Below are 24,708 nucleotides of genomic sequence, written 5' to 3' on the forward strand. Positions count from 1 at the left end.
TTTCTTGGCTAAAGAACCCTTTTTCTGATCGACTATCCACTCAGAAAAGCTCAGAAACTGGTTCTACAAGCTAAGAAAAAGAACCATTTATTAGCTAAAAACTTTTTGGTTCTACAAAGAACCCCATTGGTTTTAAAACGATATTTTGATAAAACAAAGATAAATTCAGACGGACGTTTCATACAATAGGCCTACTTTAAAAGCTTTTAAAGTTTTGTATCTCATCTCTCATGCATATTTCTATAAACTATGTGCATTTTGGCTTGCCATAGTCTCCTACACAGCCAGTTTGCGTCGGTCTGACACTCGTCGATCCTCCTAATAGCCACATACAGTCTGGCCGCGAGACTAGGCTTGCCATACACATACGCACATTGCGCATGCTTGAAACTTTTCCCGCGAAAATTGGAGACCGATCAGCTGATCGGTATTTTAAATCACGTGTGATTGCAAACTGACTTCACGCACACGGGCTTTGCAGTCGACAGTCAGTGACAGTTCTGAAGCATTTTCAGCATAAATTTATTTAATGTAAGTATGATATAAAGTAAAAAAAAAACATTTTACCACACAAGATTATTCATACATTTAACCCTCCAGGACCAGGACGGGTCCCGGACCTGCATTTTGATAATAAATTGAGGTAAGCTTAAACTTTCTTTTTAATTTTAAATTTTTACCACTGAGTGATTTATACATTTAATACAAGTCTCACTCGGTGCGTCTGAGAGCATACACCATGTCAAACATGGTTTCACTATATATCTTGCATATCATGAATGATTTGCATTTTCATGTAAGGCTGTTGAAACTTGATGTTGAGTTTAGCGTCCCATTTTTTTCAGCTCATAATGAGGCGAATGCTGGACGGTTCGCACCCTTTCAATTTCGGACCCGTGCACTTTCGCCCCCTTTCTATTTCGCACCCGTGCACTTTCGCCCCCTTTTTATACCGCGGGTATTGTGCTGCTGTTGATTGATGCACGATCGATTGCTTGAACTCCGGCGGTGCGGCGTAGTATGTTTATAGTGCTGGGGCGTCGGGCATGCACTTATTAAGTCATGATAAACCCGGGAAGGAAGGAAAGAAAGGATATTTTATAACAAAATAGAGGAACGATTTTTTTCTCTCAGTATATATTACAGGCCAGATATTTTAGCAGCAGGCTTACCCAAAATAATGAAATAATTAGAATTCAATGATAAAAATAGTAATAATAATAAATAGTAATAATAATAATAAATTTATATTTAATTATTAATTATAATATGTATAAAAACAGTGAAAATTTGGTCCGACTGACGACCAAAGGATGGATCCAAAAGGATACAAGTGTCAACAAGCAATGGATAAAATTAAAAACAATGAAAGTATGACACAACATCCAATGGGGGAGTAACACAAAACATATAAACAAAGTTGATTTAATAATATAATATGATGATAATAATAATAATATGATAATAATAATAATAATAACAATGTTAATAATATAAACAAAGTTTATTTAATAATATAATATAATGATAATAATATGATAATAATAATAATAAGAAGAATAACAATGATATGAGGATGAATGCAGATTATTTTTATCATATTCATTTATTATGAATTTTTTGTCTCTTAGTGAAATATTGTATTAGTCTATGTACATTTTTGCATTATAATTATCTTTTAACAAACTTTTATATTTCATATTTTAGTAATGTTTTAATATCCACACGGACATGTGGAAGATAAATATTGTATTGAACATGTTTTACCGTGTATAAATAAAGTTGTTGTTGTTGTTGTTGTTGTTGTTGTTGTTGTTGTTGTTGTTGTTGTTGTTGTTGTTGTTGTTGTTGTTGTTATTATTATTATCCCTCACTTTTCTCAAAAAAATTGAGATTTTTATACCACTGGAAACCTCTGGCTACATAATGTTTATGTCCAAAAATAATTCTTGCAGATTTAATTAAGTCTAGCAAAAATATCGTCAATTTTGAATTACGTTCTGGTGTACCAGAACGAAATTACAACAGTGGCCTATGGAGCAGTGTAATACACATAGTCATGCATAACTCGCATAATGCAAAATCGGAATCAACTGAAATTTTGGGAATAAGATTTTTTCAAGCATATCTACCATGTCTACTAAAAAATGTCATAAAAAGATGATTCTAGGATCACGAAATACTCCTTTAAGATAGATGTCATTTATGCGTCGGACCCCTATAGCCTGATCATGCAAACGAAAAAAGAAAGAAAGGAAATAAAGAAAGAAAGGAAAGAAAAACGAAATCCAAAGAAATTAAGATGAACTGAACAAATCTAATTGATAGAAATAAATTGATTGTTTAAAACTGTTTATTATGTGCAGCAACATCCAAAAACAAAACAGGGTTCAAAAGACAAAGCAGCTTTCTTGATTAAAAAAAAGAAGAAAAAAGGCACTATAAAAAGCGAAAAAAAAAAGGAAAAAGAAAAGAAAAATAAAGAAAGAAATTCATCTCCTTTACACGATCTTTATTATCTAAGAAATAGATGCTATATTACATTATTGACATCTTCGAGTTCAAACATCCCGCCTTAAAATTGTCGGCATATTTAGCAGATTAAGATATAAGATGTGCCGTGATGTTAATAAAGCATCGTCATAATGAGTCCGTGATTGACAGGCCAGTAAACAAAATGAATCATGAACACATAAATGTCAATCATTTACAATGCAGAATTGGATAGCATTTTTCCACAAATTTGTTTATTTACTTTATGTTATTTATTAAAACCATATTTATACAGGGCTACCTTTCAGATAAATCTGCTATTACAGGGCTCTGTGTCATAAAAACAATATACATAACAATTTGTAGAATTATACATAAGCCCTATATATGTAAGAATTTTTAAAAACATAAAAATGCATAAACATCAAAAAATCATACATCAAATATATCAAAATTCATTAAAAGTATTTACATTTCTTTGTTTTATACAATTTACGTAACACTTGTAGAAATATATATTAAATTAATTAAGAACACAGACAAAATACATCATTCATTAAAAGACAAAAGTTAAAACATTTGGTTATTATTTACCATTTCTCATTAAAGCGAACAGAAAACTTTCCTGATTAATAATATTTTACGATCGTACGTCAAGAGGCATATGGCACTTTTGCGTGTCTGTTTACGGTACCCTACCATTGATTGGACCCACACCATACCCGGCGCTTTCGCGTAAGTCATTCATTACATAATGGGTTGAAGGAGTCACACTTTATACAATCACGCGGCCGCGTGGCCCGGGGACTTGTCAAGCAATCGATCCGGTACGGGTGTGTTCTGAGACGAATATATGCGTGCTACTGCCTAGTCACCGTAGGCTACCATTGCATTGATTGAACCCATGTCACGCCCGGCGCTTTCGGCGTACTAGTGGCAGCTAATACTCATGGTGAAGAAAGGTGGTGAAAGTCGGCACAGCATTATCGCAAAGCTGCTGCAGGCATTTGTTTTGCTTGTGCGCATTTGTCTTTGAGAAATTTGCTAAATATTTTTTTCCATTAGTGTCATGTCAAAGAAGATCAATTCGGTAACATAAAGATGGGATAAAATTATAAATTATAAGCCATCATATTTTTGGCCATATCAATATTAGGCCCTATAAATTTTATACTTTATAGGCCATAAATAATTGAATACTAAATTATATAGCCTATTATAAAGTACTAATAAGGTAACATAATTCTAATAACAATAATATAATAATAATTAATATAATAATAACAACAACAACAACAACAACAACAACAACAATAATAATATAATAAAAATAATTAATAGGCTTAAAATAAAATAAAATAGAAATGAAATAAAATAAAATAGGCCTAAGTAAAACAAAATAACAAATCAAAAAACATAATGAATACCAATCTTTAGTGAAGCACATTTAATATATCGTAATAATATAGGCCTATTAAATTCAATCGAACCGGAGAGTCCATCAACATAGGCCTACTATTTGCTTTTGTACACGCTGGACCCAGTACCGGTACTGCAAACACAGACAATCAACACTCAAAAGTCGACCAATACTATACACATACAACACCCCACTGTACCGCCGGGAGTTGAAGCGATCGATCGTGCATCATCAATCAACAGCAGCACATTACCCAGCGGTTTAAAAAAAGGCGAAAGTGCACGGGTGCGAAATTGAAAGGGGGCGAAAGTGCACGGGTCCGAAATTGAAAGGGTGCGAACCGTCCTGTTTCCAATGAGGCAACTATTTGAATTCATTATTCATTATTTTCAAGGCTTCATTATCAGCGGCCTTTTAGTTACCAATGCTTATGCGCTTTTGTTCATTCTAATTGGGTATCGCCAGTCGCAATAATTTTATAATGTCACAAACACACAAACATTTAAAGTATAATTATCTTGTTTTTTGTTTTTCAAGTTTTAAAAGAAACTAAATTTAATGTACGGTATTCCGAAGTATACCATGCCAGTCTTCTTCACTCCAATTTGGACTAACCTCTCTGTATACATTTGAGGACAGGGGAAATTGGGGGGGTTGACTCATTAAATACAAAATAACAATCATGCAGATTGCAGAACTTTATGAAATAAATTTTTGGCACCAATTTGTCAAAACTAGGTCTTTCCTAGTTACATTATTTACAACATCAACAATGTCCATCTGGTAAAAACATTTTTGGCTAGGTTTATTTCTCTTCTACTAGTCTATTAATTATATCCCAAAGGTATAATTGAAATAATTGGATAGAGCAAGGGTCAAAACCCTGTATATTTTTAATGCTAAAATATTTAGATGGATTCATATAGTTCTCAGGGGTGGTGCAATAATTATGTGTACCCGGGGTGAATTCTCAAAATGGTCTGCCAAAATCGCTTGCCCCCCCCTCTGGCCGTGCCAAAAAATCTTTGCCCCCCCCCTTTCGACGTGCCAAAAAACCTTTGCCCCCCCTTTTGATGTGCCAAAAATCTTTGCCCCCCCCTACACATGCAAGATTTTGGGGAACCCGAATTTAAAACCTTAAATTGTCTTATCATATAGTGTGAGCGCAGCGAGCAGGAAATTTTGCATATTTGAACGTGTTCCTAACGTTTTCCTCACGCCTTTTAGGGCATAATATAGAAGCAGTGCCCAAAATATCTGTGCCAAAAATTGCTTGCCCCCCTTTCGACCTGCCAAAATCGCTTGACCCCCCTTTTGACCTGCCAAAAATGCTTGCCCCCCCTTTTGGCCTGCCAAAAATCTTTGCCCCCCTATAATTCACCCTCCGGGGTACACATAATTATTGCACCACCCCCAAGGCTTTCTATAGTTTTTGAAGGGTTCAAATTGAAAAAAAAGGGGTTTAAAAATTTTGCAGAACAAATTTTCTTTCTGGTTTAGTAGTAATTTGCAAAATAATGAATTATTTTCAGATTTTACATCTCAAATGCGGCACAAAATTCATAACGCGGGCGACGGACGCGACGCTAAACTCAGAATCAAGTTTCAAGTGCCTAATCCTGCCACGCTGTGACGCTGCTGAGAATTCATGAATTACAAATTTCACAGAATTACGTCAGATATGGTGCGATCTTCACATTTGAGGCTCGAGTCACTGCTTTTGAAATTGACAAGGCATGACACCAGCCGTGTTAAGCAATGGAAGTTCAATTGATGGGATGTAAATGCAGCCGATCATGGCAGGTGATCAATCATATAAAAAACGCACTTCAACTAAATTTTAGCCTTCAAAATAAGCAACCAAATTACCAAACCATCCCAATTTAAATAGCAACAAAATGATAAGGAACATCCCTGGCAAAAAATGTCAAAGCTGAGATCTACATGTAGCATAGCAATGGACTCTAGGTTCAAATGTGTAGCCTATTTTGTGTTTACATGTAGGCCTACTATCACGAGTGTGTAAATTCAAAGCTAGAGTTCTTGAATTTTGCATGAAAAAAGGGCAAAGTTTTTTTAGAATGTCGAATAGGGGCAAAAATATTTTGGCATGTCGAAAGGGAGACTGGGTGTGCGAGCAAAGATTTTTGGCATGTTGAAAGGGGCAGACCATGATTTTGGGAATTCACCTTAGGCCTAGGGTACCCGGTACACATACATTTTCACAGCCCTTTAGTTTTACTTTAGGTGGCTGTAAAAAAGTCCCCCACCCCCCATAGGCATGATGTTTGGTTGGGCAAAAAGAGGGGCAAGCAATTTTTGTCACAGCAAAGGGAGGAGAAAGATTTTGACAAGTCAAAGCGGAGGGCATGAGACTTTTGGCACACATTCATGAGGTACCAGGAACTTTTTAATTACCGGTATTAAAATTTAAAATGCGGTCTAAAAGGCTTTTCTTTCATAGGATTAGGAAAACAAGGCAAATGTTCAAAATCTGAAGTTTGCATAATTTAGCATTAATCTATTTAACTATTTAAGGTTTCAAAATTCAAATTGGGCTCCCAAATATTTCACAAGCAAGCAGGGTCGTAAGCTAGAGGGGAGTGCATGACTCCCCCAATACACAATTTTTGACAGCAAAAATTGACTGTTGTCATGTCATCAAAACCATGTGATTGTTGGCAACTGTAGTGAAAGCTATGTGATTGTCGGCAAATTGCAAGACCGTTACCCCCTCCCCCACTTTTTAGATTCTTGAGCGCCGTCCTGGCTAAAAAAAAATTGGGTCTACAATTTACAAAATATTTTGCGTCGGCAAAACATGCTGAGGCCTATACCCCGAATCATATTGGTCTAGCGACACCCTTGGGGCAAGCAATTTTGGTAGGCTGAGAGGGGGGAGAGGTTCTCTTGGCAGGCCAAAAGGGGGTGGGGTACACATTTTAAGCATGCCATTTTGCAATTTGCCCAGATTAGTTTTACACATGTATGATTCAAATTCATAAGTCTTCAAACATTGAAGACCGAATTCTACATCGGTCGGTGGATGTAAATCAGACATTATAAATCCCTGTATTGATCTGACATTACACTTTGAACATCTCTTTCCAGAACACAGATAGTCACCATGCCTGCCGAGTTATCAGCGTATGAGAGGCAACGTCTCAAGAACATTGCAGAGAACAGGAAAGTTCTTGAACAATTGGGCATATTCAAACCAGTAAGTTGTGTGAGAAGTTCATTAATGCTCTGAGTGCTACATTGTAGGCATAGGCTTCAACAGAAGTTTTGAGATATTTTCTCTAAATAGTGGTGGGTTAAGGGATCTAAAATGAGCGTTTATTGCGTTTCGACAGTATTTTTTGTGGGACATGAGAGCACCTCGGGCCTATCAGATTGCATTCTGAATCTGAAGCATGTCTTTCTGATATCAAATAATTTTCATTTTTTTAAATCACAATATAATACAAATTATATGACAAATTATAAAAATTTGATATTTTTCAAATTTTTGATATAACAGTCCTCGAAGTAAATTATATAAATCTAATGATATATTCTTAAATTGTATGTAGCAGGGAGGAAAAGCCGACGGTCAATTGAAAATTTTGACCTTTCATATTGAAGATATGGATTTTTTTCCCAAAAAGACCTAATTTTTTTTGGTGTTTTGGGAAAAAAATCCATATCTTCAATACTGAAGTCAAAATTTTCAATTGATCGTCGGCTTTTCATCCCACCTACATACACTTTAAGTATAAATCATCAGATTTATAAAGTTTACTTCAAGTACTGTTAAATATCAAAAATATCAATTTTAATGATTTGCCATAAAATGTGTATTAAATTGCTAATTTCAAAAAATCAAAATTATTTGATATCAGAATGACATTCTTCGTATTCAGAATGCAATTCGATATGTCTGATGCTCTGATGTCCCAAAATAAATACTGTCCAACGTTCATACCCCAGCCCTTAAGGAATCCTGATGTTCAAATTTCTTAGGGAACAGGCTTATTTGATGCAACTCATTTTTTGGCCGATTTGGATGAAAATGGTGTCAAAATGCTCAGGAGATCATACTGCATCAAATAAGCATGTTCCCTAAGAAATATGAAACATCACCCTTTTTAAAAGGCTGTTTAACCTACCCCTACTCTAAATATCAAAAGCTATCTCAAGAACCACTGAACCAATACTATGCTTGTTTGTACTCATTTTAATGCATTTTCATGCGGATTCCAAATATGATCATAAAAATGTATAATTCTGACATGTTTGAATTTTTAAAGACATTTTAAAACTTGTTATCTGCGTCGACACCCACATGGAGAGAGTTCATTCATTAAACAAGTTTCTTTTATGTATCTGATCCAGAAAATACACTCAGCAACCACTGAACGTCTTTTTCAACACTTGATAAGAAATGAAGTGTGTTTTGATGCTCAGAACAACAAAATGCAAAGGAAGTTGAATACCAGTACTACTATTGGCTATATCTTAAAATCAATATTCCCTACATCCAACAGATTCCAACTCATTTTGCTTGATTTGTGCTTCTATTTCCATGCATACAGTTTAAGGCAAACAATGTGTTCCAGAAGCCAGTGAAGAGGAAGCGGCCAACAGAGAACACTGCAAGGAAAGCAAGGAAGGTTGAGGAAGTGAATATTGATGACCAAGGTAGCAATTATGCACTGGGAAGAAGGAAATCAAGGAGGCTGCAAGGACAGGTAAAGGACTGCCTTGTGCAATTTTAATTATCATGTATTTCATATTATTGTTTTATAATTCAGGCTCAGCATGCTTCTTAAGGCGTGAGAATTTTACTTTCTTAAAAAAGGAATTTCTTTTTGTGGAGCCCAAATTAATATTCCTTCTTATGCATGTCTTTCATGAATGGACATGAGGTAATATTGTGATAATACCTCAAATTTAATATATAAAGTTAATTTTACAGTGTATCTCATCACAATTAGATGACGACAACAATAAAAAATCAAAGATACAACGGTATGTGAAACAGGCGACGATTGAGTGCGTAAGTGTTAGAAAAGATTTCTGCGGAGTGTAAAATGATATGTCAAATCATTTTTAAAAATCTGACAGAAATAATAATATTATGGCTTTAATTATATTATAATTGAAACAATTGTTAAATTGCAGACTGCCCCTAGCAAGGCTGATGTTGATGAAGCGTTGAACAAAGCAGAAACAGATGCAGATGCCGATTATAAACCCAAACCAGTCAAAAGAGAAAACTCGTTTGGTGTTATTCCAGGTAGGTTTATGTAATAATTCTTTTTCCTCACTCCTGATTCTAGAAGAATACAGCTTCATACACTCCTAGATAGTGAGAACCAATCAGAGCAATCGTTAGTAAATTACTAGCCATGCATAAATGTTGTATAATTGCAAAGGCGCGCACTCCCTCCGCGTAGTACGTGCAGTGCTTTCGGAAGCATTCATTTTTTATGTAAAACTGTATTTTTTATCTGTGAGGTGCACCGACAGTCCCCCTTGGGGATTTTGTCGGTGGGCCTCTCACTGGTGTTATTGTTACTCTTGCCATTCTAATGTTGTTTGTATAATTTTTAAGTTAAAATCATATATTGTAAATTAAGTTTGGTAGTTTTTAAATCTGTAAAGCGCATTGAGGAATCTGAGATTCACAATGCGCTATATAAATGCTGTTTTATTATTATTATTATTATTATTATTATTTAAGATATTTTCTAGCAATATCAAGAGCTATTACCAGAACCACTGAACCAATACTTTGCTTGTTTGTACTCATTTTAATGCATTTTTCATGCTGATTACAAATATGGTCATGAAAAGATACAATTTCTTAATTTTTGAATAATTTTTTTTAAAACTTGTCTGCAGTCGAGAACTGGTTGGAGAGAGTTAAACAACAAATTTAAAATGGTCGTCATTGTTCTTTGTATGTTCTCAGGTGTGGAAGTAGGAACCCACTGGTACATGCGATTGGACTGCTCAAAAGATGGTATCCATAGACCAACAGTTGCTGGTATCCATGGAAACGAGCAGGAGGGGTGCTACTCAGTTGCATTGTCAGGAGGTTACGAGGATGATTTGGATCTCGGAGAATGCTTTACATTCACTGGAGAAGGTGAGGTAGAGTGGGAGGGGGGCACTCAATCCCAATGTGTTGTAGGGTGGGGGTATCTCAATCCCAATGTGTTGTGGGGGTGCGATGACAGCACTTCCATTCTGTTGTGGGGGTGGGGTGATAGCACTCAATCCCAATGTGTTGTGGGGTGGGGGCACTCAATCCCAATGTGTTGTGGGGGTGGGGACACTCCCGATGTGTTGTGACCGTGGGGGAACTCAATCCCAATGTATTGGTGAGGGACCACTCAAACCCAATTTTGTGGGAAAGTGTATGATTTAAACATTGAGAAACGTGTTAGGGTCCTTCCAAATTTCAGGCTTCATTGCCTAAAAGGGTAGGCTAATAGCACAATGTAAAATAGGCCTGCAAGTTTCTGTTTAGGGTACGAAATTCAGTGATGGGTCTAGATTATACTCCTTTTTTGCCTGGCTGAATTTTACAGTTTCTTTATGTTTCTTTATATTTACAAAATTCTTTATTATAAAACTGGTCAGTGAAATGTTCCTGTTTCAAAGAAAAAGTGATGGAAATCGTCAATTTCCATGCCATAGCATGTCAGCTCTAAACAGTGTATAAAACTGGTATTATATTTGTGACCAGGCAAGTCACTCTAGTTAGACTTTTTCCTCTCATTTTTTGCCATCATTTTATAACCATTGAATTTGACAAATCTTTTCTAGGTGGTAGAGATCTAAAGGGCACCAAGGCTAATCCTAAGAACTTAAGGACAGCACCACAGTCTAAGGACCAGACCCTAACAAGAGGTAAGTACTTGATTAATCTTTCCTAGGTGGTAGTAATTTGAAGGGCACCAAGTCTAGGTGGTAGTGATTTAAGGGCACCAAGTCTAGGTGGTAGTGATTTGAAGGGCACCAAGTCTAGGTGGTAGTGATTTGAAGGGCACCAAGTCTAGGTGGTAGTGATTTGAAGAGCACCAAGTCTAGGTGGTAGTGATTTGAAGGGCACCAAGTCTAGGTGGTAGTGATTTGAAGGGCACCAAGTCTAGGTGGTAGTGATTCGAAAGGCACCAAGTCTAGGTGGTAGTGATTTGAAAGGCACCAAGTCTAGGTGGTAGTGATTTGAAGGGCACCAAGTCTAGGTGGTAGTGATTTAAGGGCACCAAGTCTATGTGATAGTGATTTGAAAGGCACCAAGTCTAGGTGGTAGTGATTTGAAAGGCACCAAGTCTAGGTGGTAGTGATTCGAAAGGAACCAAGTCTAGGTGGTAGTGATTTGAAGGGCACCAAGTCTAGGTGGTAGTGATTTAAGGGCACCAAGTCTAGGTGGTAGTGATTTAAGGGCACCAAGTCTAGGTGGTAGTGATTTGAAAGGCACCAAGTCTAGGTGGTAGTGATTCGAAAGACACCAAGTCTAGGTGGTAGTGATTTGAAGGGCACCAAGTCTAGGTGGTAGTGATTCGAAGGCACCAAGTCTAGGTGGTAGTGATTCAAAAGGCACCAAGTCTAGGTGGTAGTGATTTGAAGGGCACCAAGTCTAGGTGGTAGTGATTCGAAAGGCACCAAGTCTAGGTGGTAGTGATTCGAAAGGAACCAAGTCTAGGTGGTAGTGATTTAGGCACCAAGTCTAGGTGGTAGTGATTTGAAAGGCACCAAGTCTAGGTGGTAGTGATTCGAAAGGCACCAAGTCTAGGTGGTAGTGATTTGAAGGGCACTAAGTCTAGGTGGTAGTGATTCGAAAGGCACCAAGTCTAGGTGGTAGTGATTTGAAGGGCACCAAGTCTAGGTGGTAGTGATTTGAAGGGCACCAAGTCTAGGTGGTAGTGATTTGAAGGGCACCAAGTCTAGGTGGTAGTGATTTGAAGGGCACCAAGTCTAGGTGGTAGTGATTTGAAGGGCACCAAGTCTAGGTGGTAGTGATTTGAAGGGCACCAAGTCTAAGCCGACATGGGCATGTGCACAGTACCCTGATTATTGCCTGAAACGGTCCAGGGAATGCAATCTCACGTGGCTTGTTCAACAAATGAGGTTCTGAAATTTTATGATATGATTCAATAGACCAATCATAACCCCACTTCTGTATTTAGCAGTACATATGCGATATCAAAACAAAAAATGGTGCAGTGATTTTTTCGTTGAAAATTTGACTCCTATACCACCCTTTACAAAAATGCAAAGCCTCCTGGGTATTCAACTATTCATTAGAGAATTATACAGTGTGGTTGTAAATCTTCAGGCCTAGAAATCTGTGGCAGTGCGGGCGAATCCATTTGCGAGAATCCCTGATTCACGCAAATCTACATCCCACTCCACAATGAAAAAAAAAATACTGCCCTCATACATGTACAGTCTGATTTAGTCATCCAAGATGGCAGCTCATGAAACATCGGCATGCAACCGATGACTGTTTTTGCTGTTAAAATGCCCTCTCAAATCAGTATTATTATACAAATTATTAATGATTTAAATAAATTATACCATAATTCGCCTATTTTGGGGGTTCAGTTGCTTAAATAATGAAGTATAAATAGTCAAATCGGGACTCAAGCTGGGTACTTTTTGTTTTCTTTCTATACACTGCCAATGCACTACGCGAATCCATATGAATTCGCCGGGTTGATGTTTTACAAGAATCTTTGCGTGAATCGATTCGCGTCGGATTTCTGAGCCTGTGTCACTACCTCGCCAAGTTAAAAAATAGTTTAGTAATTTTAACCAATTCATTTCTCTGTTATAATGCAGGTAATATGGCTCTCAGTAAGAATGTAGAGAATCGTCGTCCTGTGAGAGTGATCCGTGGGTTTAAACTCCATAGCCCGTTTGCCCCTGACGAAGGATATCGTTATGACGGTAAGCCAACAGCAAGAGTATGTATACTCCTTTTCATCAGCTTGTAATTGGCATGACTCAACACTGTGGATTGATATAGAATGGTGTACACACAGCTGGGCACAGCACCTAGGTGAACTGCGCTTTATGACTTAACGCGGCTGTAAGTTGGGACTTTATTGACTCGCCAGTTACAAAAACCGAATATATTTGCGCCTATTACGAGCTGATCATAGTATAGTAGTATGAATATTTAGAATTTTCATCCATTAAGTGGTAGGTTTAAGGCAGAGCTTCCCAAACTGTGGATCGCAAACACTTCTTCAGGGGGTGGTGGTGGACCTTGATAGATTCACCTCTTTATTAGAGGAATTAAGCCTCCAGCATACTTTCCTGCCGCTTGCCGCTGCGGCAAGCGGCAGGGCGTTTCAACCAATGACAAGCCTTGATTGTGTCCGTTTGTCTGCAATACGCGTGCACCACGCCGCTCAGCGGCAAGCGGCAGGGTAGTATGAAACCAGCATCAGTGCAACTTTTTTTGTCTGTCATCACCTTGCAAGGTGTGCATCAAAGTGCAGGGTACGCTGGGTACCAAATAAGCAGGCATACATAGTCTCTGTAAGTAACCACAATTGTATTATCCTGTGTGTCACGCCATATTTTTCCCATGAAATTGAGATCACAAATTTGAGAAGGTGCGCCTGAAGGCCAGTGTATAGATGAACGTTATGTGTGCGTTTCTTACGTGATGTCAATTTGGTCAAGCACCTTGAAGCGTAATGAAATGTTCCGAGGGTATAGAATTAAGCTGAATATCAGAGGAGATATGTTACGCTTCCCATAAGGCATACCTGCCAACTACTCCGATTTTCAGCGGAGTTACTCCGATTTCACGAAGTTTTAAACCCCGAAAATCGGAGTACTCCGATTTTCTGAAGAAAAAAAAAAATTTAAAAAAAAAAAAAAATTTTTTAAAATAATTTTTTTAATTTCTTTTCTTAAGTTTTCGGCGACTTTGGAGAACCACTGGACCTATTCTGAAGCGCTAGGATCATTCACAGTTAATTTGAAAACAATTGGAAAAAATTACAAAAAAATTACAGTTTGTTATCTTTAATATGCAAACCACTAACTAATGTTTACCTCTTCATCTAGCACATATTATTATAAAATGCATGGAAAACCAATGCATGTATAATCAAGGCTTATATTAAGCAGGCACCCAGGCTCTTTTTACCCCATGGTTGCCAGGTTTTGGCTCCTGGTGTGTCCAATATTTTACACTACAAACTATAGGACCAGGAGCCATCTTTTGGACCAGGAGCTCATTTTAGCTCCTGGTCCAAGCATACTTAATATAAGGCATGTGTATAATATTGTGATAGATGAAGAGGTAAACATTAGTTAGTGGTTCCAAATTAAAGATAACAAACTGTAATTTTTTTGTAATGTTTTCCAATTTTTTTTTCAAATCATCTGTGAATGATCCTAGCACTTCAGAATACATCTAGTGTTTCTCCAAAGTCAACAAAAACTTTGACATGTTTTTTGTTAAATGGATTTTTTTTCTGAATAATTTTTTAACTTTGTATTGTGCATCATATCAGTGTCCTATCAGTCACTTAGGCCCTGTTATAAAGCCAAAAAATCGCTTCAACGAATGATCGTTTTGTACAAAAGTATAGGAAACTGCATTTTAAAAGCACATTTTCTGTGTGAAGGAAGCATATTTTTCAAACTTATAAAAACAGGTCCCAGAATGTTTTTTCACATTTTTATCAAAGGTTGTAGTCATTAAATATGTGTTGGAATTGTTGCTAGCAAAGTGTATAAAAGCCTAGGGCTTCATTTTCACCTTGTTGTTTTTCTATAAAATGTGTCTAATGTGAAGGGGCTCATAAGGGTTTTTACAGTGTAGAAACCCTCTAGCTTTGGGGGGCTTCGCCCCCTCAACCCCCACCGGGGCTTTGCCCCTGGACCCCACCAAGGGCCCTTAAGCGGGCCCCTGGACCCCCCGCCGTCAGAGGCGATACTACAGGCGCTTCGCGCCCTACGTTCGCCATGTACTCTGTTGTCTAGGTTTTCAATGTTGGCAGGTATGCCATAAGGTATTTCTCCCATTTCAATTTTCTTTAGTGATTTGCTATCTAGTGCAACATGGGTCGATAGTTAGTGAAAAAATGTACCTCAATGAACAGAGCACATTTAAATCATGGAAAATATGTTTAGTTCTTGACTATCGACCTATGTTTAAAATGAAAACAAAAGGAACCAGTACAAAGTAGTTGATTGTCATTTGATGAAATGAGGGATGTATCATGTTGTAAAGGATTCAGGGAAGGATAAGATGAAGAGACTCGTCAGGTGTGTGGATCAAAGCAGATGTATGTGTACTCACAATAATATTTTGTCCATCTCATTAGAGGACTTTCATCAGATCTGATCAAATGGTCAATTTTTTCCTTGAGGCACTGAGAGGAAGGTACTTAACATCCGAGTATAGTCGCATATATTTTAAAGACTATGAAAGTTATCAATAACCAGTTTTTCTTGAGAAAGAATATAATCGGATGATCAAATCTGTTGACGTCCTCCGAAAAATGGACAAACTGTTATTTAATGTTAGTAAACATCAAATGGATTTGATATAATTGAATGGGAAATTTTTGTCATAGAAATTCAAAATATTTTAAGCATTAACAGAATCTTTGCACTTTTTTATTTACATTTTACCTTAGGATTGTACACTGTGGAGAAGTTCTGGTTTACCACAGGTTTGTCCGGACACGGAGTCTACAAATTTGCGCTCCAGCGGATCAAAGACCAAGCGTCCCCACCATGGGAAATCCGAGACAGCGAAGACGGATCAGAGAGTGGATATGGAGGAAGTCAACCAGACAAGAAAAAAGAAGTAAGCTTATGTCATTAAAAAAGCAATGGTAACATTTGCTGAGGACGCTGCCTTCAAATTTTTGACAAAATTCACATTTTTACTTGCATGATTGTAATGTACTTTAATGAACTAACATAAAAGGGGGTCTTACCCATCACCTCCAAAGTGGGAATGCCCCTCCCGGGTCTAATCTATGTGGATATATTTATACAGATTTTAATTTCTACACGTTTTGCCCCTAGGACAACAACAACCTAAGTGACACATCCAGTGATAGGTCATCGAGCATAGGGAGCCCAGCAAAGGAACTCCCACTTCAAGACAACTTGACCAAGAACAACTCTGAAACAGACGCTGCAACTCAAGATGCCACCACCACCGAGTCGGGGAATGACACAAAATCTGAGGAAGATATTGAGAAGGATGAGTAAGATGAGGAATGTGTAGTTAAGATTTTTTTGGAAAATTGACTTACCGATTTTGTAAAATTTGGTGGTCGTGCAGCTGTCATATATTAGCTGAATTTATACTTGATTGCTTTGAAATAGCGACTCGTTGGTGTATGAGGGGGAGAGAGGTATAGAACTTAATTTTGAATGCTTATAAATTATCACAAATGTCCCTATAAGGCGACGAAAAAAGAAAACCCTGTTCTACGGGCCCGACCGACCCAGATATTGAACAAATTGGGAAAACAATTTTCCTGTACAAATGAATACCGACCCAAATTTCGACAATTTCAGGAACAATTTTTTTTTGTATTTTCTCAAATTGCAAATATTTACAGATTTTTGTGATTTTTTGGGTCATTTCCAAAAAACAAAACAAAAAAAAGCCCGACCGACCCTACTTGAAAGGTCCGTCCGCCCGTAGAACAAGTTTTCTTTTTTTCGTCGCCTAAAAGGAATATTTGGAATGGTTCAACAGATATTCCTGGTTCAACGTACGTTCCTAATCCCTACTTTATGAAGCATATTGGGCAAAAATGATGCACTCAATGTAAATTTGTACCATTGCCTCCTCTCAACAGACGACCCCTGATACATCCATGAGTAATTTAGTAAAATAGGAAGTAGATATAATGTCAGCCCTATATTATATTTACATTGATTTCAGTATTTTGAAGCAGAATTTTGAAGACAGTACTTGGGAAAATACTTTTCAATTTCAGGGATTAGTGTCAGTGCATGTGACATGTTATCTGATCAACATACACCGGTACTCTTTTATACCCTATGAAATTCACTTTTACCCCCCCCCCCCCATGTCCCCCTGAAATTCACTTTACCCTCCCCAAAATCCCCCTGAAAAAATAATTTCTGGTGCTACCACTGCATACAAGTCATTATTTAGACCACATTTTGTGATCATTGCAAATGATGCTCAAGTTTTTGTACTTTACAGTAACAGTAATAAGAACGTTTTCTAGAAGTTTTATTTTTATAATGACATTTGTTGATATCTTTGAACTCGTAGGATACAATTCTATGCGGTAAAATACATGTATGTAGCAACAATTTTCATTTTTTACTGCCTTGCTTTTGCTCTAAATGTGCTGCATAAAGGCCATTGAAGATTTCAATTTTGTATATTATGCCTATATTTTACATAGAAACTTTAGAATAGTTTAGCAACATTTATATTTTTATATTTTACATTGGTGGTGGGAGGTTTACATGTCATGTTATCAAAATAAATTTGCATTTTCCTTGTATTTAGTTGACTTTTGCTGATTACCCTATTTTATTCAGCCTGTTGAGCTTAACCCCTGAGCACTACCTGCCGATCTAACACTGCCTCTGATTGGTCAATTGCATGATATCTTCACTTAAATCACCAATCAGAATGGAGCTTTGCAAATAATTCACCCCATTTTTTTGCATGGTGAAATTATTCTAACAATGTTGCTGATTGGGCCAATTGATAAATGAAAACTTCTTTTTGGCCAATCGGCAGGTAGTTCCCATGGGGTTAAAAACCCAAGTTTGTATCTGCATAGATCATTTATGGTTTCTGGTAGGGGTGCACATTTTGTTTTTTTCAGCATTTGTACCACATTTCATTCCACTATACAAGAAATGCAGAATAAAATTATATTTTCAAGCAAATAATGAATGACAGAATTCCTCAAAATAGTTTCTTGTCCTCATACATGTTTACGAGCAAGAAAATACTTGTTTAGGGTATTATAGAAGCTCCTGGAAAATACTTGTTTAGGGTCCATTTGGATAGTCCATGCACGAGTATGATATCACCAAGTGGCCCCCAGGTTATGCTAACTTAAATCCCTACTAAAAAAAATGGATTTTGCATTTTGGTTTTTAGGTCACATTCTGGAAACAAACTTTTTTTAGGGTTATGCGATTACAAACATTGATAATAATTATGCCTAGGTTTGTACAACTCCTGTTGGGCTATTCCACTTGAAATCCATACACCCCCTATTGGAAGAAATGACCTTAATCTTCAACACAGGGTGTGTGAATATTATAAATGGGGGTTACCAGAGTGGGTGACTCAGTTGAAATCTACACCCCCTGTGCGGAAGAGTAAGGTCATGTCTTCTATGGGGTTTTGTATGGATTTCAAATGGGACAGTCCATTTTCAAAGGATGTCTTGGACCAAAATCTTTGCTTGAATGGATTATTAAAGAGTGAACAGAAATCTTTACGGATACAAAAAATTAATTTGGAATAAATTGTAAGGAAAGTTGGAAAAAATTATATGAAATTGATATCAAAACCTTTTCTAGTATAATAGCATCTCATTAGAGAATTTTTAAATGTACTGTAAATTCCAACACACATGTGTTGTAAAATTGTGAACCATTTTGTATTCAGTATTATACCTAGATTGTGTAACCATGGTTATTCAGCTATTCCAGTTGAAATCCACACACCCCTGTGGAAGACATGACCTTACTATTCCACACAGGGAGTGTGAATTTTAAATGGAGTTACCCGAATGGATGACTCCATTTGAAATCTGCACCGTGTAGGAGATTAAGATCATGTCTTCTATAGGGGTTGTGGGGGATTCAGTTGTAATATAGCCCATTAAACCTGTTCACATATTTAAAAGGTTGAAATAGATTTTTAAATTTTTTAACACAAAGGTGCACAAATCAATTGCTACATGAATTTTTATGTTTGTTGATGTTTTATAAATAAATTACTATGTCATAAATATCAAGCTGTACTTTTGGTTTATTATGTGTGTGATTGTGTTTTATATAATGGATAAAATCCATACAATCCAACGAGCCAAGTTATGGTCCGAATTCATGCAGTCATTACTGGGTTCACATCTGCACCAAGTGTTGCGATTGCTTGGGTGGATTAAAACTGCTTAAATATCAGTCTTATATTGGGTTGTAAACTTTCATTATTCATTTGTGTAACAGGAGTATATTGGAATACTGTTTAATATTCCCACCAAGGATGGGATGAGACCCAGTTATGGCTGCCAGTGAGGCGTGTACAAAATTGGATTCGTTTATATCGAAGACGGCTGAAGACATGACTTCAATCTCACACACGGGGTGTACATTTCAAATGGAATTGCCCATTTTGTTAACCCCATTTGAAATTCACATTCCGTGTGGATAGGCATGAGAATGGCTTTTTTTAAACTGCCTGAAAAAGTGCACGAAGGGGCCCAAAGCGGGCTGAAAATAAATAAAATGCATAAATTTGGACAACAAAACTGCCTGAAAATTCTCATGCCTTCCATAGGGGTATGGATTTTAACTGGCATAGCCCATTCTTGCTCTACGGCGAGTTCGATATTTGTATGACGAATCCGATATGTTATGGTATCATGCGAAATAAGCCATCCAATATTATCATTATTAGGTTTTCTTAACTCCTAATAATAACCCTGAAAACATAATGAAGTTGATCGGTGATTGCGTAAAAGCTGCAGAATGGATTATTGAAAAATGTAGGCAAAATATGCAAATGAGCTCATTAATATTCATAAATATGCAAATTACATGACAAACCTATACAGCACATCACGCCATCAGATCCTATCACCGTACCAAGTTTGATATAATATTGGATGGCTGAGCATGATACCATAACATATCGGATGAGTCATAAAAATATCGGACGAGCCAACGGCGAGTTCGATATTTGTATGACAAATCCGATATGTTATGGTATCATGCGAAATAAGCCATCCAATATTATCATTATTAGGCTTTCTTAACTCCTAATAACCCTGAAAACATAATAATGAAGTTGATCGGTGATTGCGTTTAAGCTGCAGAGTGGATTAATGAAAAATATAGGTAATATGCAAATGAGCTCATTAATATGCATAAATATGCAAATAAAATGACACAAAACTATACAGCACATCACACTATCATATCCTATCACCGTACCAAGTTTGAACTTAATCGGTGATTGCGTTGGAGCTGCAGAGTGGATTAAAGAATTTGCTTCCGCCCGGACAGCCACACAAAGAAGCATACAAGCAAAGAAACAAACAACCAGGCAACCATTTGGATGATAACATAAGCCCCACATATATGTGGGGGCCAAAAAACCCAACCCTGTTCTACAGGCGAACAGACCTTTCAAGTAGGGTCAGGCGTAGTTTTTTTCTGGAGGCTAAAATTGATCAAAATCACCCAAAAAAATCTCCAAAAACACAAATTCTGGGTCGGTTGAGCTAATCTCTGGCTATGCCACTGATTAAGATAGAATGGGCTATTCCAGTTGAAATCCAGACACCCCCCTATGAAAGATGTGACACACAGGGGGTGTACATGTATATTTTGCAAATGGAGTCACCCATTCAAGTAACCTAATTTACACTCCCTGTGTGGAATATTAAGTGTTGCCTTCCACAGGGTGGTGTATGGATTTCAACTAGAATAGCCCAATTGGGATAAGTAGGGAGCACAAAGTACAAAATTAAAATAAGTATCAGGCATGAACAATTTTAGTGTTTATTGCAATTGTTTTCAGTGTTTTTCAGCCTATTTCTGAATCAAATTCACAGAAAATGGTAAAAAAACATGGTTTGCAGTGTTTTTTCCCTATATGTAAGTGAACAAAACTGGTTAAGATAATGGGTGATTTTTTTTCCAAAATTTTAGAAACTTTTTTCCTACAATTCTATTTGATATCTTATACAAAGGTGCTAGTACAAAAACTACACTACTATTATAGGTCTACTTTCCAAGCTAATGATTATAAAATATGGATATACAACAGGGTTCGTGAGGTTTTTGCATGAGGTGGAAAAAAAGCAGTTAAAACCACTTGGCAAAAACTAAAAAAGTGATCTATAGTTCATTTTTTTCATCTCAAAACAAATTGTAATTATAAATAACATATTAAGAAATTAAAGGTATGGGTTTTCATTGCTCAAGTGCATTTAACCGATATGTGGCAAAAATCAAATTTAAAACTTGTTCCTTTTAAGGACTTGATAAGACAAAAACTATTGAATGATTCACTAAAAGTTTTGTGATACTGTTTATGAGCTTTCTATGTTACTTTTTAATATTTGAGTGACTATATGTGAGTTTTTGCCAGTTTTTGCCATTTTTGCTGGTTTAAACCAGGCAAAAACTGGCAAAAACAGGTTTTTGCCAGTTTTTGCCACTTTGCCGGCAAAAACCGAACCCTGATATACAATAGTAATAAAAGTTTATCGTAAAAAGGTGTAGTCTGATTTGTCCATGTTATGTTTTCAATCTTACATTGAGGCCTAGCAATAAAACCATGTTTCCAAATTTAAGTTGTTCATATTTCTGGTTGTGGTTACCACAATTCACCTCATTTTTGTTCACAGCATTTAAAGGAGTATTTCGTGATCCTAGCATCCTCTTTTTATGACATTTTTCAGTAGATATCCACGAAAAAAGCTTATTTCCAAAATTTCAGTTGATTCCTTATGCATGATTATGTGTATTACACTGCTCCATAGACAATGTGTTGTAATTTTGTTCTGGTGCACCAGAACGAAATTCAAATTTGGCGATATTTTTGCTAAACGAATTAATCTGCAAGAAATATTTGGTACCGTACATAAACATTGTGTAGCCAGAGGTATCCAGTGGTGTAAAAATCTCAACTTTTTTGGGAAAAGTGGGGGATGAGGCTGTGGATCACTTAAATGCCCCTTTAACAAAACATACAAATGTGACCCATCACATCAAACTGACCACTTCGCGGCTGGCTTCATTAGCAGATAACAATTAAAGAAGATGATAAAATATAAAGAAAATAAAAACAAATTTGAGCTTGTTTTGCCTCGTAAAACATTTATACTGTATTTTTCAACAAATAAGGTATCATTTTTAATAAAGCTAAAAAACAGTAGTTTATCCCAGTGTTTAAATCTCCATTTTCATTTCTGCCGTGAAGTGGTCGGTTTTGAAGCGATGGGTCACAAATACACTTCGGACGTTAAATTTTACTGGAGTAATGAGAAAAACAGGTGCTTCCTTCTGATACCAAAATCTCAGTACTGATGATGTGGGATGAGGATCCCTTTGACACACAAAGGCACAAAAAAACCCCACCAAAATAACAAGTCTACTTTATAAAAGATAATTACACAAGTCTTTATAAAAGATTAAACATGAGAATATCATATGATTATAAAATATAATTATAATATATCATGTGATGCGATCAAGCAAAATCAGTCAGAACTCAGAAATATTAAATTTTCAGTTTCTTATAGGATAGTAAAAAGCATTTACAAAGCTGCATTTTGCAGAAAACCCCATTGAAATTGAACAACCAGATAAGTAATTAAAGAGTTGTTCACCGATAATACCCCAATATTTTGGGCTAAAAATCAATATCAGTTTCAGTCCTCGTGAGCTAAAAATCAATATCAGTTTACAATCACTTATTAATGACAATGGGCTAAGGCTAATGAAATGAAATGATTAGTTTACCGTCACATTTTTCAGTGAAATATGAGGTCATGATTTCATTATTCATTATTTTGGAAAATTTCATTATTGTCAAAACTTTCATTTATATGGCTATTACCTATATTGTTGATGAAAGACCATCTCAAAACGTGTATTAATGCTTAGATCATCATTACAGATATTTTGCAACAGATTGAGAAAAGATTTGAATTTGTTTTTATTAAAATGAAAAGAAATTTGCAATTTTTGTAATCACTAAAAACATGATGAGGTAATCCTTAAATTTCCATTATTTACTACATCCTCTACCCCTTACAACTAAGAAAAACTGCTGATTATGATCAGAAGGGGATGTCAGACATTTTGAGAGTTTCAATTTTCAGATACATGTAATTGACTTTTTTATGAAAATAATGAAAGTTTTGGTCAAATTGAAATACTCCCTCTGTAGAAGACCTTTAATATTAAATCTTCCACAGGGGTATGGTATAGACTTCAAATGATATAGCCCAAATGTAATCATCTAGTTCCAGAAATGTTAAAAAAGTACTGAAACAAGATTTTTATTTCCTTACATTAGTACTGGGTTATACATATTTCTGATTCCTTAGTGCTCCAGCTTATTTCATGCAGGATGATCTCCTGAGCATTTTGACACCATTTTAATTGGAACCGGCCACAAAATGAGTAGGTGCCGGCAATGAAACTTATTCAAGCTGGAGCCCTAAGGAATCTGAAACATCGCCTTTTTTTTCCACTCTATAACCAACCCTATTTACATTTATCTGGATTTTGGTAATCTGATTAGGCGAATCATTCAGCATGATCATACCTACATGTATAATTAATTACAATTTTATATAAAAGAATGTTGCAAATTAAATTAGCAGTCGAGGTAGCTTAATTGGTAAGACGTTATACTTTGGTTCAATGATGTTTGGCGATGGCGCAGTTCGTGGGCACAGTTCCTGTTTGCATTTTCATGAGTATATTGTAAATTGAGCCAACTTCCCCTAGGCAAGGAGCAAACTGCTTATCGTCTCAGTTACCCATACAAGAACTCTGGGAGTTGATCCTGGCTGTGATGGTTTCTTGTGGTATGTATGAGGTGTGCGCTTCTTTAGCCGTAAGTCCCAAATGGCTCATATGGTGTGTCTTGGGTCACAGTGGACAGCAAATTCATGAAGCTTGAGGGCTTACGCCTGTGCGAAGCACACAAAAATATCACTGCTCTTTTTTTTGTAAACAAAAGTCATCAGGCACTCATGTTACTGATTGCTTAGAGGTCTCCCATCAGTCCGAAACACTGTCAATCCGAACCACCGTCAGTCCAAAAATCTAACTGAAGTTAGGGTTAGGGCTATGGTTAGAGTAAATGTTCAATTAGATTTTCAGACTGACGGGGTTCGGATTGACAGCGTTCAACTAACGGGTGTACCCATTGCTTATGCTCATTAGGCTTTTAGAAGAATGGTATACACAATAGAAGGACATTATTCAATCTGGGTAAAATCCACACTTGTACAGCGCCATTCTATTGTGTCTGCCACACCTCTATAAAATGTTAGTTTCACTCATTCTACATAAGAGAAGATCTTAGCTGGACGTCCAGCAAACTGTACCACCACCAACCTGTCGTTGTTAATCAATGCAATTCCCTGTGCCCAGGTCACATCAGTTGTAATACATCCCAGGTAGGAGCCATCCTCTGTGAAGCTGTAGATGCCACCTTGTCCTCCACCGTAAGAGCTCCCATAGCAGCTGACATAGATGATGCCATCATCACTACAGCACACACCACATGGGCGCCATGATCTCCAATGATATGATGCAGTCAAGTTGGTTGCATACAGTAAACTACCTTTGTACTGGATTATGCGTGTATCCGAGTAAGCGTACCTGTTAGCACGTGTCATTCCAATGAATAATGGACAGATGGCGGTTTTCATTGTGGCAATATGGGTGCCATCTTGCTTGTGCTTGCTGATGTATTTCTTACTGCTGCCTACCAACAGATTCCCATCACTATCAATGGCGAGACCATACAGTTCTGAGCCATCTGTAATCGA

The 24,708-nt window shown here is 36.7% G+C and overlaps 1 protein-coding gene across 2 annotated transcripts; it reads left to right on the top strand.

Annotated features, from left to right (window-relative positions):
• The first annotated feature begins 401 nt into the window (after positions 1–401).
• On the top strand, positions 402–17,202 carry LOC140145822 (uncharacterized). Of its 2 annotated transcripts, none has more exons than XM_072167502.1 (9): positions 402–531; positions 7,025–7,133; positions 8,491–8,646; positions 9,080–9,194; positions 9,873–10,049; positions 10,733–10,816; positions 12,752–12,859; positions 15,577–15,749; positions 15,974–17,202. In XM_072167502.1, exons 2-9 carry the CDS (start codon positions 7,041–7,043, stop codon positions 16,160–16,162), a joined length of 1,095 nt encoding a protein of 364 aa, XP_072023603.1. In that variant the 5' UTR covers positions 402–531; positions 7,025–7,040; the 3' UTR covers positions 16,163–17,202. The 2 variants fall into 2 exon arrangements, with proteins under 2 accessions (XP_072023603.1, XP_072023604.1); XM_072167503.1 differs by lacking the exon at positions 402–531 and adding an exon at positions 537–643.
• The last annotated feature ends 7,506 nt before the right edge of the window (positions 17,203–24,708 follow it).

The sequence above is a fragment of the Amphiura filiformis genome, chromosome 2 (assembly GCF_039555335.1).
Source record: "Amphiura filiformis chromosome 2, Afil_fr2py, whole genome shotgun sequence".
Classification (NCBI taxonomy): Eukaryota; Metazoa; Echinodermata; class Ophiuroidea; order Amphilepidida; family Amphiuridae; genus Amphiura; species Amphiura filiformis.